At 47.0% G+C, this 17,508-nt stretch overlaps 1 protein-coding gene across 1 annotated transcript in view; it reads right to left on the bottom strand.

Moving 5' to 3' along the window:
• The window catches only part of LOC111154975 (kalirin), a 288,438-nt gene extending 276,471 nt beyond the window's left edge, over nucleotides 1-11,967 (bottom strand). Inside the window, exons 1-2 of the mRNA XM_022514930.1 lie at nucleotides 11,874-11,967; nucleotides 4,329-4,403 (exon numbers count right to left, since the gene is read on the bottom strand). Coding sequence (XP_022370638.1) covers nucleotides 4,329-4,403; nucleotides 11,874-11,967 — 169 coding nt within the window. The remainder of the gene's footprint in view (nucleotides 1-4,328; nucleotides 4,404-11,873) is intronic.
• Between the last annotated feature and the right edge of the window lie 5,541 nt (nucleotides 11,968-17,508).

Here is a 17,508-nt window from a genome sequence, read left to right as displayed (position 1 = left end):
ATTATTGACGTGGGCACTGAAATTGCAGAGGGTCATAAGCAGAGGTGAAGAATAAGAACCCCTTGTTGAAGCCTGTGTGACTTATGGAGGTGGATCTGGGAGGGTACAAGACAAAAGTGGCTACAAAAGTAGCCACGTTTTGAAAAGATGATACAGATGGTGGCAGGGTCCTCAAGGGTCACTCCTTCACTCATGACATTCCTGCTGTGGGCCTATGTGTGAGAGGCTTTGGGGCCAGGAGCCACAGGACTGAGATAAAAAGGAAGAAAAAGGAAGGGATGGTCTGATGTTCTCGAAGGCATAGGGGCAGGGCAGGACAGGGTTGAGGAAGAGATAAAGGCTAAAGCACAGGGAGTTAAGCCTTCCCTGATTGAGCCAGAGGAGGAATGGTGCTCAAAATTTTCAGGGGGCTCCAGTTAGGGCAATTGGGAGAGGTGGGGAGTTGGGGGGGGTGGGAATAAGAAAAATACATTGATGAAATTATACCAAAGTTTGGTCCATCTGACAGTAGTTCTGAGAGATGTTAATGGATGATTTTTTCCAAGGGAATGAGGTTACTCTGTAGTTTGGAGATGGCTTCATGTGTTTAATAGACATATGCTTTAATGAACATGGCAAATCTCCATGAGGCAGCTATAATATGCCTTTCCCAAACATCAGATTATAGAACCCCTTTTTCTTTTTTGAGGCTCATCTGGTGGAACTGTTGTTCTATGAAACACACTTTGGGAGACATGGATACAGGGTCTGCAATCGTGCTACAGCAGCTGCCTAGATAATGCTATTGGTAGGAGATAAGGAGGCAGAGAGGGACATCAGGCGGTGGCTGAGAGGAGGGCGTGACTGCACATAAAGACAAGAGAGGTGAAATGAGCACCGTACAAGCAGATTGCATAAAAGGCACAAACGGGTGCTGGGAGTGGGAGGCGCAGGCACTCAAAGGGAGCCAGAGAGGGCAAAGGGAGGCACACAGGCTGTGAATGCAGAGCAGAATGGCCAAGCTGGAACGACAGAGGCTCCCTGAGGCACAGCCACAGAGCCTGTCACACACACGTGCACACACCCACACACAGAAGCTGGGGAGCTACACTCACTGGATTCTTCCAAATGTGTGTTCCCATGGCAGCACACTTTCCTTTGCCCTGGCCACACTGGGGGGACTAGCAGACAGGGGTGGGCACAACCAACAGAGTTTGTTTCTCTGCTTACCACCTTCCTTCACAGAAAGAAATGCAACTGCAACAATGCATTCTTCAATTCTGGGTTTCTTTGTTTTGTTTTATTCTTACGTTTTTTCTTTTAAAAGTTCAGGTTATAAGAGGCTTTATTGGTTTGTTTCTTATTTCTGGTTTTTTTTTTTTTTTTTTTCAGATGCAGCCAGCCGTTTCCCTCACATCCTCAGCATCCTTCCTGGGCATGGAAAGGCAATGTTCCCTAAGCCCAAAAGCTCCTGGCACTGTGCATAGATGAATAAGATGTTCCCTGGGCTGCTCAGCCCACATTAGTACAAGGGAGTGAACTGCATGCCCCAGCCCCCTTGCTCCTGCTCTGGGAAACTTCTACCTGCCTCATGCTGGACCATCTTCCTGGCACATTGATTCTGTGTGCTCCCTTAGGACAACTCTTTATAGTTGGGAAGGTCTTTTCTAGGGCTGGCTGGGCCCGGCCTCAGGGCTCCAGCTGAACGATCAAACAAGGGTTCTCATGTGTACTGCATGTGCAATCATAAGTCCTGGACTGATGCAGGATAGGATGGTGTTCAGAGGCTCAGCATTAAAGCCAGAAAGGCTTCTTAGAGGAGGCAAAGTGGGAACTTTGCTCAAGCCAGAAAAAAATGTGAGTAAATCAGGGCCAGTAGAGGAAGTTCAGGCACAGGAGACATGGGAGGATTAGCGGGATACCAAGCGGACAGGAGGGACATCAAGTTAAATGAGAATCAGAGCCATTAAGAAAAAGAAGAAAAGATAGGATTGGGCTCTGCTTGGGAGTAGAGAGCACACAATAGAAGGCTGTGGGTCACATCCTGGAGTCAGGCTATGGGCAGTAGCAAAAGTCGGGGGCCTAGGGCTGCCCAGTGGCTCTCAGGACTTCCCCACAGGGTCCTCCCACATGTCCAGCAAGCACTCTGATCCAAGCGTGCAAAGGCTTCAGAAGTTGTCTTACCCACACCTCTACCCATACCAAAATCACTGCCATGTGGTCCCACCAAGGGGCTATTCAGCCTGGGCTTCAGCATCTTCAGGGACAGGGGTTTACTACCTGATAAGATACGTAAACACCTAACACTCATGTGGAAAGACAGCTTCTCAGCCAATGTCATCTCACAGCAACAGCAACACTAGTATCACTACTAATACTACTAATAATAACAAGGAGTGCATTCTGTACCTCACATACTCCCATTGCATATTTTGCCCTTACCTCCTACCTCCACATTCCGAATCATCATCAGTCTCTCATATTCCTTCTCAATAGGCAGGAGACACCCGCTGCTTGGTTTCTCTTCCTCAAACCACCTCCTCTCTCTCCCTTCTCTCCATTTTGTCTATTGCCCACCAGCCAGGCCAGCAGCAGCTCTGGAGTGAAGCCATACACTGTGAGACAATACTCATTCCTTCCCTGTGATCCTACCACTACTCCTTGTGGACCATCAGGATCACCCAGAGATAAATGCTCAATCCACAAGGCATGAGCACTTGGGTATATTTCTTTAAATGTGATCCTTGGTGGTCATTACCCTTACCCCGGCCCCTGCGGGAGATTCTGTAATGGAGGCCTACAATGGAGCTCAGGAACTAGCATCCACAGTGATGGCTGGTGCTCTACTAGCTTGCCTTCAGTTACATCACAGGCCACCAAACTCTTCTTAAAGGTCCGGATAGTAAATACTTTAAACTTATGGCCATCTGGGCTCTGAGGAAATCACTCAGCTCTGCTGTTGTAGTTAGCAAGAAGCCATTGACACTGCCTATAGCAGGCTGAACAGTGGCCCCCCAAAATATCAGGTCCTAATCCCTGGAACCCATAAATGTTAGCCTATTTGGAAAAAAGAGTCTATAGCTGTGACTATTCAAGGATCCTGAGATGGGAAGATTACCCTGGGTTATATGAGAAGGCCCTAAATGCAGTTACAGGTATCCTCGTTAGAGGGAGGCAGACGGAGATCTGATGCAGATAGAAGAGGGAAAGGCAATGGCACCAAAGAGACAGAGATGGGAGTGACATGGCCACAAACCAAGGAATGCCAGCAGCCACCAGAAGCTGGAAGAGGCAAGAGGCGAATTCTCTCCTAAGAGCCTCTGGAGACAGCACAGACCTGCTGACACCTTGGTTTCAGACCAGTAAACTGCTTTTGGATTTCTGGCCTCCAGAACCATGAGAGAATACATTTCTATTGCTGAACGCTACCAAATTTGTGGTAACTTGTTACACAGCAGTAAGACACAGCAATAGGACACAAATACTACCTAAACAAATGTACATGCTGTGTTCCAATCAAATTTTACCTACAAAAACAGGTGGCTGGGGGCGCCTGAGTGGCTCAGTGGGTTAAAGCCTCTGCCTTCGGCTCGGGTCATGATCCCAGGGTCCTGGGATCGAGCCCCACATGGGGCTCTCTGCTCAGCGGAGAGCCTGCTTCCCCCTCTCTCTCTGCCTGCCTCTCTGCCTACTTGTGATCTCTGTCTGTCAAATAAATAAATAAAATCTTTAAAAAAAAAAAAAAAAAACACAGGTGGCTGACTCACAGGCTATAGTTTGCTGACCCCTGAATCAGACATTAAAAGATCCAGGTGCACAAGATGGGTTGGAGAGAAAAGTTGGAAATAAATATTTGGAAGCCATTATTCAGAAAAATAAATAGATACAAACACTTAATTGAGTTCCCTTTGCAAGGAAGGAGAGATAAAGAGGAGCCAGAAAAAATTATCCTCTCCTATCTGATCCACTCAGAGATGAATCCAAATAAAACCTCTGGGAGTGTGTGAGGTAAACAGACTCCTCCAACTAGAGCATTTTCCATAGGGACCTCAGTGGCCCATGAGGGACCTGACTGGCCAGGAAGGGGTTGGGAGGTCAGGTGTATGTGTGGGAGTGCCGGTAAGAGGCTCCCAGCCATGGTTGTGAGTGTCCTCCAGAGCACCCAGCTGGGGTCAGTGCCCCCTCTCCTCTTTCTGTCTGCTCTGGAGCAAGGATGCAGCCAGCCACGCTGAGTGCCGCACCCCCCCCGCCACAACTTCTCTCACACACCACAAAGCAACTGTCTAGATGCATGTGCACCCACACACTCTTCCAGGTCCCTTACAGAGCAAAGTTCCACCAACACTCACCAGACACGAAGGCCACTTTTTCCTTTAGGATGGGAAGGACATCAGAAGCTTTCAAACCATCATTCCGAAAAGACCCTGTGGGATGACAAAACAGAAGGAATTGGGATGAAAGAGGTCAGATGGCTGAATCCCTGGGTACTTCCCTCAGCACCCCAACCCCATCACGCGCCACAAAGTTGTGCCTTGTTCAGGTGCTACAGCCCAGCCCAGTGGAACCAATGGAACGGGAGAAGGTCCACAACACAGAGGACACTTCCACATGATGCCAGGCCACGTGGGTGTCCCTTCCAGGGAGAGGACAGTCCAGATCGCCCCCACCACACATACAAAGTTCCGTGCCTTGCAGGCAACAGCCACAGCCCTGCTGCTGTGGGCAACTTGACGACGGGGCTTTTTAAAAGCCACTTTGTACCTCTTTGCCTAGCATGGTGTCTGGTACACTCAGTAAACACCAATGGAACAGGTTAATTAATATCAGGATGGACCACAATACCCTAAGTAATTGTTTTTGCCTTTCCTCTACCTGGCACAGGGACTCTTAAGTTTTCATTGTACAAACTGTAAAAGTAAACCACCATATCCCTAAGTGGGAAGCAAAATTGAATGCAATAACCCTTCTTCCTCCTCCCCCTCAATGTCACCCTCAGCAGTCCACAACAGACAGGAGGTGGAGAGACACCAGTCTCCTGGGAAGGAAATGCACTCCCTTCTTCAGCAACTCATTCTCTGCCTAAATCTCCGTTCTCAGCTGCAGAGTCCCTTCTGGGGTCCAGCTGACTTCCTATTAGAGGGTTGGAGGCAGAGGCCTGGGGCTCACATAGAATGGAAAATAATGATGTGCCTGGAGAAACAATAGCCTCAAAGGACAACCCAGCCTGGTACGAGTATAAGGCAAGTGGGAAGAGAAGCCCCTGCGTGCACACACACACACACGTACACATAAAACCGCGGCCAGCCCACTGCAGCCTTACATTTAGCCCAAGCACCCCACAAAGACTCTCAGGGATAGCCAGCCCACACCCTGTGAGCCATAACTGGGATCTCTGCTGTGGATCACCACCAGGGACGTCACACGCAGGGACACCGGAAGAGAGGAGGTTCTGCGTCAGCTCAGTGTAACAGAACCAGGACCACCGGCAACCGCTCAGGTGCCTTTCTCTGCATGGCTTACTCCCTTGTGGTCCCAATCAGATAATCTGGAGAGAAACGAACTGGGAAGATGGTCCCCACTCAGGGCTGTCTCAACCTCTAAACCCTGACTGCTTCGAGACTTGCCTGGGAATTCTGGCAACAGCCCAGGGTTACAATCACTGGCCTAGGGAAGGGAAATGAGCCAGTTGCACACTCAACCAAAGAAGAGGAAAGATGTGTCTTCAGAATGCCAGTCTGCTGTGGTCGCGGGTTATGCCTTAACCCCAGACAAATTCCCAAAGTGTCGCTGACCATTTCACCTATTTCTTCTTCATTTTTTTCACCACATGAAGACAGTGAGCCTTTTCATTCATCAGTTGCTCCCCTTTGCTGGCCCACAGGACCTAATGCTGGAATAACCCAGTACAAGGCTCACTTTGAGAAGAACGTGGGCCAAAGAAGAAGAAAAACATAACACAACAACAACAAATCTCTAATGATAAGCATTGTTTGTACAGATCTTTACACTCTGACCTTATGTCCCAACAAAGAAACTATTAAATCTCACTACTAGAAACCACTTAGAATCCATATAAATTATTATAGAATTTACAAATAGACACATAGGTTGTTTTTTGTTTTTGTTTTTGTTTTTCCCAATTCATGCAGTAAGATGTTTCAGCTTCCTCAGCAGGGGAGAGTCCAATCCAGCTTTACCAACTAGACAAGGATCATCTTTAGCTGGTGCATGAGTTGTTTGTGTAAAAGGACACCTCTGCATTAAAACAGCCTATTTTCATATATGAAATACATCTTTGAATACATCAGTTTTAAAACATTCTCCTCTCTATCACTATATACAACTTCATTTCTATAGGAAAAATTTTTAATAAGAAAAGTTAAACTTCGGTCCTGTCTGCTTCCAGATTTTTTACGAGTTCAAAAAGAGGAAGGCCCAAACGAATGAGATTTGACAAGAATGACATAACCCTCTTTTCTTCAAAACACCTGTCCTATTTTTTCCACTGCTCTTCCTCTCCCCCACCTCCCTTAAAGTATATAAGATGGCTCTAATTCCACGAAGTCCCCAGACATTAAGGAAGACCCTGGAATTCATTATAATGGAAGCATAAGATTTCCTATCCTACCCCATCATGGCTCCTACCTGTGGAGGGAGAGCTAGAGGGAGCACTGAATTCCATCCCTCACACCCCACCCATCATGCCCCACCTCTTCCTTCTCCCCTCCAGACTCCAGGGCCTGAGAGAAAGGCAGTGGCTTGTCTCCGCAGCTTGCAACCATTGGCCATTGGCCCAAGTAAATTTCAGTATCTTGGGTTGGGCTGGTCTAAGATTCCCAAGGCTTCCTCTTCCCAGGCCAGAGTCTTCCCCCATCTGGTTTAGACCACAGCTGAACTACCTCCCAGGTTGTGAGCCTACCATAAGAAAACCTAAAGTGTCTAGATTTACAAAATCCTTAACTAGGGGATAATCGTTTCCAACAACAAGATTTTTCACATTATAAATGGATTTGCTCCTGGGTTTCTTTAAACAAAAGGTGCCTTAATGGTTTGAATTAGTTTTTCATTTGCCAAAAATTGAATTACAAACGACTTTTCAACAATATATGCATTATGTAAAGCCAAGTAGAGCTAAACTAATTAGTCCAGCAGCTCAGAAATTGGTGACCTTGAGTAGAAAACCTATTTGCACTGGCTGAGGGTTCTATGTATCAATTCCCCCTGGCCCCTGTGAAGCCAGCTGTTGGGATATATATTAAAGGAGAAGTCCATTGAACACTAACTCAAACAGGACCAATGAAATAGCAACATGTTTTCACTATCAGGTACATGTCTAGGCAGCCTCATAGAAAATGTTTAATAAATATTTGATGAAAGGATAAAGAAATGAATGAAATGGTAACCATTTCTCAAGTGACATGCGCATGGTCAGTGGCCTTATCTGTCACACCAAGGGCTGGTGATCCACATAGACGATCTCCAGGGTCCCACTCAGCTCTGATAGTTTGAGGCTTTTTAAACCTTTTCTTCATATTTATTGGCCTTTAAGATCCTCAGATTATCAGATCAATATGCTTTGAGAGAAAGTGCTGGAAACAAACTCCCAGCAAGGTTCAATGAGCTTTGGGAAGATAAACAACTCTTCCCTGGCCTCTCAGGGCATTCTTTCCCAGGAATCAGTTTCAGGGTCAGAATGCCCAAGACACATCAGCCCATTTTACGGACAGCCCAAGTTACCAAAACGGAAGGCTAGTGATGGAAGAACTTCTGTGAGGCACCCATACCTCAGAGGCAGCAGGTAGACCTGACCTGTACTTGCTATCTCTGAACAAAGTGTATTTGATAATAGCACCATGACCCTACAAACTCTAGACCCACCGTAGATCAGCTTCCCCCCTTAAAAGGAAAGCCTGTTGAAACAGCAGCCCCCTTGCTAGATCTAAAGAAAGACTGAGAAGAAATAAAAGCCCCTGTGCTCTTTGGAGTTACTGTAGGGAAAAAAAAAAAAAAAGAACCAGAGGGCACCCTCAGGGACCTGACCCAACGTGAGTTTCCTGCCTTCTCTTAAGGACAAAGTCATGCTTCGCTGGCATTCAACACTAATCCCACCCCATTTGTGTCCTGCTGCTGTCAGAATTACGAGCCTGCTGTTTGGTTAATTAGCAAAGTTGAAATGCTCCGCATCTATTAGGGAAGTAAAAATTACCACAGCCACCTCCCCGGGGTCTCCAGCGTGGGACTTCTCTGAGCCCCACTTCTGCCATGTCCTCTTTCCAAATGTGCTGCGCTTACGTTGCTGCTGCCTGCTCCCCTTGACCTCTTCCTAGTCAGCCTTACCCACGCGGCAAAGTGCCCCTCTCCCTTACCCTGGCTTCCAGCCTCTGCAGGACCCCGCGTGGCAACAGCGGGACTGGCCCTGGTGTCAGAGGTCCTCCGTCTGTTGTTTCATGGTTCCAGGATGGCAGGGAGGATCCCAGGGCAGCTGTGTGCCTTGTGCCCCATGCTAGGCTCCTCTAGAAAGCAGGGCTGATTTCTACAAGTAAAGACACCAGCAGCTAAGTTTTGAGCAATTGGAGGTGCAAGCCACCAGGGTGCCCATGGATTGTTCTTTATTTCTTTTCGGTTCTCAGCCATACCCCCTTAAATGTGCACTTACTGAGAAGTGACTGTGGAAGTATTTTAATATTATCTCATTGCCTTGATTGGGCTTGACCCTATGTCACCCGTGCTCAGGTAGGTCTCCACCTCATTTTTCCCCTCTATGCCAGTGTGTCCAGCATGGAAGCCTTGATCAGAGTGGTCCTGACTCAGTGAGCTGCTGCACAGGAGACAAGTGGTTTCAGCTGAGAGTTCTAAGAGCTCATGAGGCTGAGCCTTAGTTTGGGTATAATTGGGACTGTTTCCTATTTCCACAGCCATTCTTCCATCAGTTCTTCATTGAGCACCTATTATGTGTTAGGCCTTACGTTAGGCATGGTGGTTCTTAGACAAGTAAGCAAGGGACCCCACTCTCCAGGGGGCTTGCAGGCAGAGATGGACAGGTATGCAGATAGGACAGCAAGCTATTATCAGAGACAGGACGTCATCTGTACAGAATGCAAGGGAACTCAAAGGAAAGGTGCGTCCTAAAGCTTTCCTACTCAAAGTAACAAGCCTCCCCTACCAACTAGAATCTTCCTAGAGATGCATAATCTAGGCCCTACCCCAGACTGCAGAATCAGAACCTGCATTTTAACAAGAAACCCCAGTGATTCGTATGCATGGTGCATTTGTGGAAGATCTATGCACCAACATCTGTCTTCGATTTCAGAGCTGCCTCAGAGGCAGAGATGGATAAAAGTACCCTTTAGCCTAGTCTAAACAGAACCTCTCAAATCTGATCTAGAGCTGCTCATCACCCCTCCCACCTCCACCACGGGAAGACCCCTTGCCACCACCCAACAATCCCAAAGACTCAGCCACTTTCCTGGAACCCATCACCCAGATTCAGCTCTGGAGTAAAAAGGCTATGGGAGAGATAGAGGAGTTTCCCCTCCAGGGCACTGAGACTGGACCATGTCTTATTTTTTGGTATTCAGAGTGGTTATGAATAATACCTGTCCAAGCTGCTCAGGATTTTGATGGCTTAACCCAGTCCCTCATGTAGCAGATATTTTAGTTTCGCAACAAATCTCCTCACTACCCCAACCCTCAGAGCCCTGTCTTCTCTAACTGCTCTCAGTATCATACACACATTTAAAGACCAAGAAACCATCTCTGCCATACCCTGGAAGACAAGGAGCCAGTCAGGTTCATGCCTCTTCATCACACCTGCACTCCCACCCACGGGTACAAAGCCCTGAACATGGGGCAATACTGGATGAGAAAGAGGGAAGGAGAGGTGTCCCCATCCGAGAGAGCGCCACACCTAATGAGAACACAGTGCTCATCTCAGGCAATCATCTTCCTGGGAGGGGAGACCCAATTTCTGCCCTCTGAGAGTTTTCAGCCCATTAAAATACCTAGTGCCCATTTCCCCTGACACCCAGAAGCTACCAGACTCTGGAGGAAAAACAACTTCTGGTTCTGAGGTTCTGATGAAGACCCTCCTGCCCTGTCCTAGCCTGGCTGTCCTATATCCCCTATATCCTGATTATTAGTGCCACTACCCACTAACTTACCCAAACAGAAACATAGGAGGCCTCCTAGACTCCTCCCACTCCTATACCCCAAATACCAGTTCAGTTGCTTGGTTCTGCTGATTTTACCTCTTTTATCCCTCCCAAATCCATCATTACTTCTGTGTAGTTTCCCTGACCTTCCCGTCCAGTTGAGCCATCCCTGACTACACCTTGTACTCTCTCTCTCCTGAAAGTCATTTCCATGTTTTCATTCTACTCACCATTAACGGATTCCGACACCCTGGGGTAGGGACCATGTCTTACTCTTTGCCCTGCCCCAGCACTTAGCACAGTGCCTATCATGCAAAAGAGACTCCAGAAATACTGGACTGACACTGAGTATGCACAATCCTAAGAAGACGGAGAGTAAAAGTGGTGAGTAGGAAGCAAGGAGGTGGTCTTTGAACCAGGGTTCGAGTAAGGATAGGGCCACAGAATGGTGTCCCAGTGGCAAGCAGCATATGCCAAGGCAGAGAAGATGGGTTGAACAGGGCATGTGCCAGAGATGGGGAGAGTATGCAGGCTAAACAGTAAAGCAGGGTTAGGGAGTGATGGAAAGGAGGGCATGGAGGTGGTAGTTGGGCTCTCTGATCGCACTCTGAATCTGGATATCTCAACAGGGCAGGTTCCTGGGAAGGCAACAGCAAAGATGTGGCTGCAAGTGCCTTCAGAAGCTCAGAGAGCTGGGACTGCATCACCGCACAGGTCAGAGCCTGGTGGCACCTGGCTGGTCCAAAAGGAAGGCTGTGGTTCCAGAAAAGAGCTGGAACCAGCAGGCTCTGACTGTAAACTTCATGTCACATTCTACTGTGTAAGGAGCTGGGGGAGGATGGGACATGTGACCCTTGCTGAACTGGGTGCTAGAATGTGAGGGCTGGGGGCGCCTGGGTGGCTCAGTGGGTTAAGCCTCCGCCTTCGGCTCAGGTTGTGATCTCAGGGTCCTGGGATCGAGCCCCGCATCGGGCTCTCTGCTCAGCAGTGAGCCTGCTTCCCCCTCTCTCTGTCTGCCTCTCTGCCTACTTGTGATCTCTCTCTCTCTCTCTCTGTCAAATAAATAAATAAAATCTTAAAAAAAAAAAAAAAAAAAGAATGTGAGGGCTGGGGGCACTAGAACTTTATCTCTTTTTATCTTCTCCTGGAGTCCAAGAGAAGCAGGAACCATGCTTGTTTGTGAGGTACCACAAACAGAGGAGGCCAGTAGGAGGCCGGGAGTTTGAGTAAGACCCCATGAAAATTCAACATGGAACTGAATCATAGAGGAAAGAAACTTAAGGACATTGTCCCTTCTGTGTAGGGACTAGATGGGCAATGCCCCAGGAGGAAGACACTGTCGGTACACCTGGGGTTGGGAAGGAAGTCATTGGTAGGCAGAGGCAATGATCTCCATTCCCTTCACTGTCCCTTCTCTCCTTCACGTCTTTCCTGTACTAACACACACACACACACACACACACACACACACACACACACACAGAGGCAGATGTAGGTGAATGTCTCCTCTCCTCTTTACAGATGCTAATGAGCTATTGAGGAAATTGAGGAAACTGGCTGTTGGAAAACTCCTCCAGCTACTATAAATAAGTCCCTTGGAGCTCTAGTTAAAGCAACTGCCACTGAGGCAGGAAGCGCGCACTGACAGGAAGGAGTCAATCTGGCAGAGGAGGAGACTGGGCAGCTTTGTGTCAGCAACAGAACACACAGCATGGTGTAGAGATCCACCTGCCTCTCCCCCACCTGCGGATCTGTCCACCCACACTGAGGCCGGCTGCCGGAAGCCACCATCCCTCACCACGTACACCTGCGAGCGCCAAACCAGCCCAAGCAGCATCAGCCGCTAGCTCCCTCTCTCCTAGCAGAACCCAGCTCCTCCCTGGCACTTCTATCAGAAGGATGTTCACAAGCCTCAGCTAATCTGATTTCAACGCAAAAAGGGAGAGGGGAGGGAAACAAAAACATGGGCTCCTCTTTTGGTAAAGGCTAAACACTAAGCTTTTCCAAGCCAGTTGACTAGGTCTCATGCAACGTGACGCAGCAGTCAGGGACTTGAGAGGACAGGGGCCAGACTGGCCAGTCATTCCACCTGGGAAAAGCAATATCTACTTTCTCCAAAGTCTGACACGCACTTGTCCGTCACTCCCCACAATGACCGTTTCCTGCCCTATGTTCTACTGAGCCGTGTATCTTGTCCAGGGTGTCTTCCCCAATGCCTCCTCTCCTGCCCAGGCTGGGCTGGTTCCTCCTTCTCTGTATGTCACGTGGCAGGCCCCTCACTGTTGTGCCATCTCTGCCGCTCCATCTGGATCCCTCTGGAGACCCATAGCTCTGGGGTCCAGGGCGGGGGGGTCTGGAGGCTTATCTCTAAGCACACAGCTTAGGAACAACTCAGGACAGATTCTTATTCCCCCCCAGTGCCACAGTGCCCTCCACACCAACAACCAACAGCACCCACTGGCTGCTGTGCCTCTTCCTACCCTGGTCCTTCGCCCTGCCTGTTTCTACCCCCATCTTCATCTTTCTCTCTCTCGGGCTTCCACATGAACTCTAATTGTGGCCAATTTCAATATTAACTTTCTAAAGTTAATATTAGATATAAAGTCCTGGCTAATGGGCTACTTTTGAAGAGCAGAAATTTGTAACACCGTTGCTAAATTAGCTGCGTTAAAGATCACTAATAATTAGCACTTTACACATGTGGGTAACACCTCTCTAAGCCCAGCTAATGAGCAAACCGTTTCTGTTTATTCTTCACAAGATTTAATATTAGCTGAGTTGAGACCTCAGCTGCCACACACACAGGCTCACTCACTCACCCTCCCTCACTCCCTCCTTCCCTGGAAAGCTTGACAATATTCAGTGTTCTCTGGATATAAGAAAATGGCCACTTCAGAAGAGATTATGTCTGACCATCACTTTTTAAAAACTGAATCTTTGCTAACAGACTAGGTTATTTAAAGTGCTCGTACCTCATGGATAGTAGTGTTGGTGGTAGATTTATTGCCTTTTTGCTACACTGAGTATTACTCTTAAATGGGTCCTCAAAGTAACACAGAACATTAGCCAGTGGTGAATTAGTCAGTGATGAATATGAATCAACTGTTAAACATTCAGTATATTTGCTTATATATTTAGAGAGAGTTACAGAGATATTCAGAGGTGGAGGCAGAAAGTGTGTACTGTGGTTCAGACATATAGAAGGCTCAGTCCTTGGGACCCTCACTCTCAGTCCCTTTCCCTCTTCCCCAGTGTGTGTATTTGAATTTTAATTTAATTTTAATTTAATCAGGAAATGACTTCAGGTTAGAGATGAAATTATTGATCTGAAAATCCAGCTTTGGCCTCTGTCACTGTGGAACAGTAGGTATGCAAACACGAAATGGTGCTGTACTTACTCACTAACCCCCCACTCTGCCCTGCTCCCCAGAGCTGGAAATGCAGGTAGCAGTAAAGCAGCAAAAGCTGACTGTAAAACTCAGAGCAGGAGACCCTCATAGGCAGCTCCTAAATCAGTTCCTCTCATCTCAGCGCAGAGCTTTTCTCCACTCCTACCTCCAGACTTTCTGACTCCAGAGCTGTGCCATCCTTGCCCTAGTCTTACTACCCATCAGTGGAAGCAATGCCACAGGGACGGAGTGGGCACAGACCGGACACAGGTACATCACAGACACAAAACACCTAGGGCCAGAGTAATGACCAGGATTGTAGAATTGCAAGAGCACCCTGACAGGTGAGAAAACTACACCCCGAGGTCATATTATTGAATAAAGTTCAGCAAACTAAAGCACCTCCTCCCACTTCAAGGACATGTATGCTGCTGTCCTTGGTCCTGAGCTAGTTGCCCAGTTGCTGCTCAGAGCGACTGCTGTCCAGCCAGTCCTAGGATATATGAACCGAATGGGAAAAAGTCAGAGATGAAAGAGATATTAAGATATATCAGAGAAATAAACAAATACGAAGACGTGTTGAAGGCACACAGACACGGAGAGATTACTGGAGAGAATAAAAAGACTTGTTTTGATACTATTTTTAAATAATTGCAGTAGCCAAGAAAGGTCTGAGCACATCATACACATACACACACACACGCGCGCGCGCACACACACACACACACACACACACACACACACACACACATTCCCCTCCCATGGAAATGAGACAGCATAAACTCCTTATGGATCCCAATACTATGTTTTCTGGTTAGTCATATTTGTGGTAGATGGATTGGCCATGGAAAAATTCCTAGAGTTTTAAGTGATTTTTAAATCTTTCCTTAGGTTATTACCTTGGGTATCTAAACACTACCCAATTCATTCTGACAAATATTTATTGAGCACATATATGTTTCAGGCAGAGTTCCAATCTCTGTGGGTAAAATGATACAAAATGTAGAGTTCCTGACTCTGTAGGACTTTTAGTCTAGGGGGTGAATTGGGCAAATCAACATGTAATTTTAATATCATATAAGAAATACAAAGATAGAGGTACATGCAAGAGACAAATGTTCAGAAAATACCAAATATTCAGAAAATACCAAAGGGATGATAAAACTCAAGCTCTCAGACATTGTTTAAAAATTGAAAAAGCAGTATCTAGAAGAGAGACAAAGGGATATGGGATCCTCAGCAAGGTTCTAGACCAGACAGGGCAGTGGTGAGAATCAAGGTCTCTCTGGTGGGTTTAGGGGAACACGGAGAAGAGTTGCTAAAGCATATGTTTTCTTTTTTTTCCCATGACCTAGACCCTCTCCAGAGTAACAGAAAGATGAGTTAATGTTTGCCAGAGATAAGCAACCAAGCACCCCCTGTGAACCTAGCATAACCAGGAGCCAGCATAAGCTAGGAAAGGACCAATTTCAAGACAGTCTGGCTCATGATGCCTGCTACTTCTTTAGAAAGAAGCGTAACAATATCAAGTGCTAAATAGGACACCAGAGTAATCCAAATATCTCACAAAGCTAGAATTTTTCTCCAGAATTATGGAAAACAACAAGAAGGGAGGGACACTGCCTGCAAAGAGTTGCCTAGGTAACTCTCAACTCGGCTTACCAGAAGACATACTAAGCCACATATTCCAGAAGCACCTAGTAAACCAAACCAACCTTCCTAACCCTGCCTCAAAAATGTGTGTGGTTGGGGAGGGCCATAAACCTCATGAACCTTCATGCCAATTATTGCATATATGTCCATGAGTACTCAGTTTTCCAAGAAGAGAATCTGTGCAATTCTAATTTTCTCCAGATTTTCAAAACAAGTCAATGGTACCCTAAGTAGCTGAGAACCATTTGTCTAAAGCAAGGTCAAAAAGAGACCTTACAATCTCTCTTGAGTTCTAACCACTGCATCCTATCATCTACCATCTGCCCTACTCATGGTTCACTTTCTTCTAACACTCATGGACTAGATGAAAACCTGTATTTGGGCTGGCAGAAAAATTAACTGAAAAGGAATGACTTAGAAGCCTCAGCTTGAATAGAAGGAAGCTGAGGCAGATGGTAGAAAATGAAGACTAGGTACAGGACCCCATTCTTTAGGGAAAAGGTCAGTGAGAGTGGGTGCTCTCACTGCGGTTATTGCGAGCCAGAAGTGAGGTTCAGTATGAAAGGAGTTTTACAGACCCCTAGGCAGTGCCTTTCCTAGAAGCCTTCCTATTAGAAGATTCCCTGGCCTCTAACCCCTACTAGTAGAGGGAGAACAACTTGACCCAAGTCCCTTCCTAGAAACATGAGGGGTTCTGGTAAAAGTTAGAGCCAGCTGATTGGGTCTACAAAGTTGCTTAACAAGATCTCTTGGAGTCTGGTGGGAAAAGAAGGGGGTTCTCAAGGATTCTGAGGTAGGCAGCCCCAGCAGAGCACGCCTGGCCACTATCTACTCAACAAGCTGTTTTTTTGCATGAGATGATGAGCTCCCCCAGGGCAGGCACAACCTGAGAGGCAGCTCATAGCCCTGAGTAAAGCCCAGGCTCTGCATTCAGAGAGAACCAAGTCTGACTCCCAACTCCAGAATGTATTAGCTGTGTGCACTTGGGCAATTTACTTAACCTCCCTGGGTCTCTGTTTCCTCCAGAGATAAAAAACAAAAACAAAAACAAAACAAAAACAAAAAAACTACTTCACAGGCTGTGGTGATAAATAAGAGACAAAATCTATATGAAGGAACCATACACATAACTGATGGCTAAGTAAATATAACACCCCTTAACTTCTTCCCTGTTCATCTTGGAAGCCTTAATATGTGGCCTAGTACAACAGATGTGTATTATTAAGTGTTGATTATGTCAAACAAATGGTGAGTATACAAGTTGAATAAAGAAAACTCAGTAATAAAGTAAACAGCAGCTGAAAAATGCCTCCTCACTTTCCCACTACATACCCATAAGCCATGATGCTCACACTCGTCCATGGGGTGCCTCTGAATTTTTATTTTTTCTAGCCCTTACCCAATCTGAGCTGTTTGGCAAGTGTTCCAACCTCGGCTCCCCTAGCCAGTTTCCTCAGATGTAAGGAAAGTCTCCTATGCTCAAAAGAAGACCAGCTGCTGATAGAGCTCAGCAACTATTTGCCCCTTCCACCTGTGTCCAGAGGGCTATGGTCATGGGCATCCCTCCCACTGTGATTTCTAAGTGTTGGAGCCTGTAGCTGCCAGCCTCATTCTTTCTCTCCCAGCACCCCTCTCCCACTGCCTCTATGAGGCTGGGCTCCAGACAAATGTATATGGGTCCACGTGGCATTTCTCAGAAGTACCCATACCCCAAACGCATGTCAACGACAGGCCACTGTCTAAGATGAAGCAGCCCTAATATCTACCTTTAGGTGAAATATTCAGAGCCCCATAAGGAATCCTAGCTGCCTGCAGAGAAAAAGAGTAAGAGGCCCAAAGAAAGTCCACGATAGCCAAACTGTGGAAGAAGCCGAGATGTCCTTCAACAGATGAATGGATAAAGAGGATGTGGCCTTGGGGCACCACGGTGACTCAGTCGATTGAGCATCTGCCTTCACCTCAGATCATGATCCCAGAGTCCTGGGATTGAGCCCCATCTCAGGCTCCTTGATCAGTGGGGAGTCTGCTTCTCCCTCTCCCTCTGCTGCTCCTTCTGCTTCTATTCTCTCACTCATGCTCTCTCTCTCTCAAAAAAAAAAAAAAAAGACAATGTGGTCCATATATACAATGGAATATTACTCAGCCACCAGAAAGGATGAATATCCAACTTTTGCATCAACATGGATGGGACTGGAGGAGATTATGCTGAGTGAAATAAGTCAAGCAGAGGTACTCAATTATCATAAGGTTTTACTTATTTGTGGAACATAAGGAATAGCCTGGAGGACATTAGGAGAAGGAAGGGAAAAACGAAACGGGGGAAATCGGAGGGGGAG

This window comes from Enhydra lutris, unplaced genomic scaffold (assembly GCF_002288905.1).
Source record: "Enhydra lutris kenyoni isolate GAN:26980312 unplaced genomic scaffold, ASM228890v2 scaffoldscaffold39, whole genome shotgun sequence".
NCBI classification, from domain to species: domain Eukaryota; kingdom Metazoa; phylum Chordata; class Mammalia; order Carnivora; family Mustelidae; genus Enhydra; species Enhydra lutris.
Note: the sequence above shows the minus strand (reverse complement) of the source record. Positions and strands in the feature narration are given on the sequence as shown.